Source organism: Meleagris gallopavo, chromosome 1, assembly GCF_000146605.3.
Source record: "Meleagris gallopavo isolate NT-WF06-2002-E0010 breed Aviagen turkey brand Nicholas breeding stock chromosome 1, Turkey_5.1, whole genome shotgun sequence".
In the NCBI taxonomy this organism is placed as follows: Eukaryota; Metazoa; Chordata; class Aves; order Galliformes; family Phasianidae; genus Meleagris; species Meleagris gallopavo.
The window spans coordinates 34,109,699-34,115,698 of record NC_015011.2 but is presented as its reverse complement, the minus strand read 5'-3'; the positions used below and the strand labels follow the sequence as shown (position 1 = coordinate 34,115,698).

At 43.2% G+C, this 6,000-nt stretch overlaps 1 protein-coding gene across 5 annotated transcripts in view; it reads left to right on the top strand.

Moving 5' to 3' along the window:
* Positions 1-727: 727 nt before the first annotated feature.
* The window catches only part of GRIP1 (glutamate receptor interacting protein 1), a 210,232-nt gene continuing 204,959 nt past the window's right edge, over positions 728-6,000 (top strand). For 3 of the 5 annotated variants that reach the window (XM_010707882.3, XM_010707894.3, XM_010707869.3), the window contains exon 1: positions 729-1,228. In XM_010707882.3, coding sequence (XP_010706184.1) covers positions 1,096-1,228 — 133 coding nt within the window. In that variant the 5' untranslated portion in view covers positions 729-1,095. Of the gene's footprint in view, positions 1,229-6,000 lie in introns of all 5 variants that reach the window. The other 2 variants (XM_010707861.3, XM_010707846.3) reach the window with 1 other exon arrangement.

Here is a 6,000-nt window from a genome sequence, read left to right as displayed (position 1 = left end):
GACCTCGCGTAGCTTGTGGAAGCATTACCATCTATGGTAGATGTCAAGGAAATGGGATTTGAGCAGACACTGCTTTTGGTTTTTTGAATGGGAGAGAAACTTCATTGTGAAATTCCTGCCTTATCTGAGGAAGTGCTGAGGAATTGGGCATGCAGCAGAAGGACAGAGTGAGTGCCTTTCTGGGCTGTTTGCTGGTCTCTTCCTCTGCCCAGCACAGTATGTGGTACCTTCACATTAAAGTTTTAAAACTGCTAGGATTTTAAATGAGCGTGGCATGGTGTGTGCGTGGTGTGGCTTCCTTTGTTTGCCTATTGCCATGTAGCGTGGCCAGCTCTATCAGAAACCCATCTGTGAAGTGCATTTTAATGGTTAGATCTAGCAGTGATTAGAATGCACCAATGCCCAGTGGGTATATGTGTCATTTTTTAACAGCTGCCGAGCCTTCTCCCTGCTGCTCCAATTAACACACTGGGCACACGCTTGCCGCTGAGTGGGCTGTGTGTATGGGTTAAACCACTCTGCTGCTTGTTCTCCCAGTGCGTGCAATGCCAGGAACAGAACCATGCGTTTCCTGTCTGTAGAACAAAACGAAATCAAACAGAGCCCTCAGCCCGTGCCTGTGTAAATACGAGGACAGATTTAACTGACAGAGGGAAACCTGCCTCGCCTGTGGATATGGTTCAGTCCACCGACTCGCATCTCTCCCCGCCTCCCAGCCCTGCTTCAAATGATGGAGACGGAGGGCAGCGAGCTCCCGGTGCCGGCTCCTCTGCCTGGCAGGCAGTGCGCTCCAACTTTGCTCTGTTCAACAACTGCTCGCAACCCTCAGTTCTCCACTCCTTTCAGTGTTTCTCCCCTTTACCTGTTTTTATGTTGAGATATTCCAGTCCGTAGATTTTATAAAGTCCACCCCTTACCTTCTTCTTATTTTTTTTTAAAGGAGGGGGAAACAATATGCTTTGCAGCCCTAGCTGAGATCAGGGTTTTTAATGGTACCAGATGGTGGAAGGTCGCGGCGTTCCTGCGGTGCTGGCTGCTGCCCCGTGCCCGGACAGCTCTGCGTAAGGTGGGGGGCTGCCAGCGGGCACTGAGGCCATGGAGCGCTTCCTGGGCTTCGTCAAGCAGATACGGAGGTCGAGGAGGAGAAAAGGCAAAAAGTACCGCCCGGAGGAGGATTACCACGAGGGCTATGAGGATGTCTATTATTACGCCTCTGAACATTTTCGAAGTAAGTGTTTTGCGTAACCTTTCTTTCCTTTAGTTGTGATGTTACATTTGTGAGATTCTTATAAACAAAACCACCCTAAAGTCCAAACAGTGTTCCCCACTTTCTCGAACCTGAGCCCTGTGCAAGTATGAAAGCTTCCGGCTATAGATTTGTCTGTCTGTGGCTGCTGATGACCAGTGTGAAACAGCTGAAGTGGCACAAAAGCTCCCAAAGTGAGCAGGGTCGTCAGCCTGGTTAATATTTCAGGTGCAGTTAATTGAGTCTGAGTGCTGGAGAGCTGCTGTGAGATACTTTGTTTTGAAAACGGATCGGCTGGTGGTCGCCCTTGTAGGATGCCTTTGTACTGTGGGTGTTTTTAAAGCAGCGTAGAGGCAGCAATCTCTCATTGGTGGGTTCAAGTTGGTGATTAATGCCTGCTGCTGAGCGAGAGTCAGTGCCTGCAGAAAGTCTCTCTGCGGGCTCCTTTGTTGGGGAGCACCCATGGGGTGGGGTGCTGGTGGTGGTGGTGGTCGTGGTCACGTGGCTGTAGCAGCTCACCCCGAACCCAAGTAAGTTGTGAAGTCCCTTTGCAAAATGTGCTTCCATTGGGTTTGTGCTCAGCACCTGGCAGGCTTCGGTGATCCTTATAAAAGCTTTCTGCTGCTCTGACCAGCAGTCTGGGAGCTTTACAGCAAAGCTGTCTATTTTTGAGCAGCTGAAGTTTGATGTGCTTTTTCTTCCTTTTTATTTATTTTTTTCTGGAGTGGCTGTCACATCCTTTTTGTGCCATCCGGCTTCATTTCTATTTTGCTGAAATAAGAACCTTCCATTTGTTTTCAGACAGAATAGTGAACGTGGCTGTGCTTACCAGCAACAGAGTGCTGTATTCTCTGGAAAACATTGAAGCTAGAGGTTTTCCTCTTGGTTTTAAATGCACCACAATTGCCCATCTCCAAAAGTAAACTAATACAGAGTGATTGATTTTTTTAGTGCAGTTCTTCCTCATACGTTCTTTATCTTTTTCCATTTCAAAGCAAATGTACTATGCTGATAACCTTTATGTTGTTAGGACTGAGTTTTTATGAGGAAAACCTATTTTCAGAGGCACTACAATCATAGCAGCTATCTATCATATTGGCATGAAATACACGAGGACTAAAAAATTTACTTAGCACTGAAAAATGTGAAAATAATACAAGTCAATGAAAGCACATAACTTTTTTTGCTTTAATATGCAAATCAAAGGAATGTGTCAAAGCAGGCTGTCAAAGTATTTCCCCTAGCTGATTGTTAGTGCTGAAGATCTTTTAAATAAGAAAGCAAAACCCCTCCCAAAACTGTCACATGTCATAAGGATTTGTTGTATGTTGATTAATAAATTATTACTCTTGACTTAATGTAAGGCAAATCAAGCCAAATGTCTAATAGGTTTTTCATTTTATTCTCCTTAGCAAATAAAAGGATGTAACACCCCTCGGCCCGTGGGGATTGGAAGTATTTTAGTCTGGATGAGTGCACGTCTGGTTTTGAAGCGTTGTTTTTACTGGTGGTCATAACGCTCGCACTGAGCAGGCAACGCGATGCACGGTCCCGTAGAGTTGGGTGCACGAGGAGTTGCAACTTCTCACAGTTACTATCGCAGAGCGTGTTGTGGGAGGTTCAAGCCGTGTTCATCAGGGAGCCTGTGCAGACAGTACAGCAAACACAACCCCTCCTCCTCCTCCAGAGCTTCTTTTGTCCGCTCTTTCCGTGTGCTGCTGTGGTTGGGTAGGTGTGGCATCTGCTGAAACCCGTGTGTACATGTGAAAGGATGCTGCTGGTGAAATTTTGCTCTCGTGAAATTGGATTTCATGTAATGGAGACAATGAAGTGTTTATATTGAATGCAATTATGATCTGGTATTATCCTGTTTACAGTGCAAATTTAGAGTAATTGCAGAGCTTTTAATAGCCATTCCTTCTGCAGTTCTGTATGCTTGAAGGATGCGTGCTTGAGAATAAGGTTGTACTTATTGGTATGATTCTCCAAATATCAGAGCTAATGAAATCAAAGACCTGTTGTTCATTCAACCGAACAGAGTAGGAGCTTGTTCAGGTTTTGTTCCCTCTCCCTGCATTGTCACCCATCCCTCCCAAAGGGTCGCCTTTTGTGAGCTATATAACCAATTAGAGAGTGCATTTGGAGATTGAGCCAGTCACTCTGTGGGCTTGCTGTTCCCTCTTCCCCCCATACATAGTATTGCTTAGAGTGCTGTAGGGAGATGGAATTAATGAAAAGCTGAGGAAGTGCATTAGAATAGCTAAAAGATCAAACAGAAGCAAAACAAAGTTATAAATAGAGTGGGCCTCTGGGAATCACAAGGAAAAGGTGACTTTAGTTTGTCCTCAGCCCTGGGTTTTGTAGCTCCTCATTAGGTACACTTCATGTAATTCTCTGAAGCTTTGCTATGGGGGACCAAATGAGCTGTAGTATTGGGATGCAGGAGGTGAGAAAGGTGCAGTAATACCCAATGCTCCTTGAATGAAAAAGAGACTCCGTTCTGACGTCTGTTTGGACATTTCATTCATGCAGGCTCAGTTCAGTGGATATCCTGGCTTTGACACGCAACATCAGCTCTCTTATCTTTCCTGAGAGTCTCTTTCTGTGCCATGTAGTGTGAGAACAGCTAAAATAATAATCTTCATACACAAACATGTATGGACATTAGTAGCACAGGCATCATACTCATTCAGTGAGGCTTTGCACTGTGAACATAATGGGCAATGAAATTTCTGCCCAAGCTGCTCGGACAAGTTGGTGCTTATTGCTTAAAGTGCTTTAAGAGGTTTTTGTCTCGTGCAACGTTATGGCACTACCTCTCAACCTGCTCCTTTTAGCGAGGCTTTGCGTGAACAAAAGGCCCTTGTTATGCCATTTCTGGGACTGACAGCAAATAGCAGGACTGATGTGTGGCATCGCTGGCTGGCCCATTTCCAAAAATGGCATATGTCCATCCACAGAAGTTGGGATGCTTTGCCAGGGCCTTTGAGTTACAGCCTGGTCTTGAGTGGGAGGATGTATTTGGAGCCAGCCTGGCCACCTCTGACCAAAACAAACACAAGCCCCAGTCTGATTGCAGCCTCAAGTCTTCACAAAACATTTGAAAAGGGTTGGATTGTGTTCCAGTGGAATGGAAACAGATTTTGGTGCTTGCAGATGATACAAAATGTTGCCCAGGAGGTTCCAAGGCTTTACTGTGAGCAGGTGCTGTATCATTTATGTTACTTCATGTTTGTCATCCATTTCTTCCTGAAAGACACTCAGTTTTCATCTGATTCTCCTCTGTTGGTCCCCCCAACATGATGTCGGCAGTATATTCCTTTGGTGTAAATGTTTTGGTGTCAGTGCCATGAAGATTCAAATGAATGATCTCAAAAACCAATGCATAAAGAATTCTACTAGTAAACTCCCACTGACCCAAAAGTTCTTTTTTCTCTCTTTCTTTCTCTTGTTTTTAAGCTCTGTCCCTCAAAATGTTCTGTGTAGTCACTCACAGACTTACACAAATAATTTTCTTCTATCCTTTGTCAAGGTCTCTTACACATTGTTTGACAAGAGCACTGATATTTTAGACAAAGAAGTTCGCCATAGGCTATCTTCAGAAAAGTCACGTAGTATTTTCTCTCTCACCTTTTTACTTTGAATTAATAGTTTTAATTTTTTCCTTCAAAGTGTGTTTTGAAATATACCAAGGTTAGACCCATATAGGTGTTTCCTGAATCAGTTTTTCTCTTTTTTTTAATCAGTAAATGCTTACTTTCATCTAGTTATTTGAGACTGTATCTTATATGACGTATATTTTTTTAATCCTTTAAAAATATTATCATCACTTTGCCTTGTATTATTTAATCCACAATTCTTGTGTGAGAATCATCAGTTTCCTCACTTTCAGGACATTAATCTCTTCCAATTTGCCTCCAAAGAACTTTTCTCCCTTTCCATTAATTGCCACAACACTGTCCCTTGTCTGCGCTGGAATGTTAAAGGAAGATATTTGACATCCTTCATTTCCAAGCCTAGCAAATGAGACAAAAAGGAAAAATGGAATATTCTGTGTAACTCAGAATTAAAGATATCCTCTTAGTTGATTGAAATTGGGAATAAGAAGGACATTGAATATATAATCCACTGCTTGGTATTATGTCAGCAGAAAAACTCCCCTTGCTCTGATTGTGCATTATTCTCCAACGTGACTCAGTGTTATGGTGCAAAAACTCCCACAGCTGCCAAAATCTTCCTGACAAATGTCTTTGTATTTCATAACCAGAGTTGCTTTAAAACTGGGTTAAATACTTACGGAAGAGATGTACTACTGAAATAGCACTACAACAGAGCACTGAGGGAAACAATATGCCTATGGCTTTTAGTGCTGTGGCAAGTAGCAGCATCACTCTTACTTTCCAAATTGTCTCCATTTCATAAATTGGCACAAATTGTTCTTGTTTACTCTCATCTCATTGATTTGATTGGGGTTGTTAGAAGAGTTAATGGTTTTATGAGTAGTGTGGTGACAAGGGCACTGACTATCTCTAGCTCAGGTTGCATAGACGGTAATTGATCTGAAAGGGTGAGGAGGACGACTACTTTTTCATTTCACAAACAGCTTTTCATCTCCCAGGAAATGCATACTGCTAGGCTGCTGTGTGTTTGGATGTGTGAGCTGGGGCTGCTGCTTCTTCCTTACCTAATCCGGTCTTGTCAGAATAGTAAAACCTCTGCTTTCATTTAAACTAAAGATAATCAATTGGTTGCAG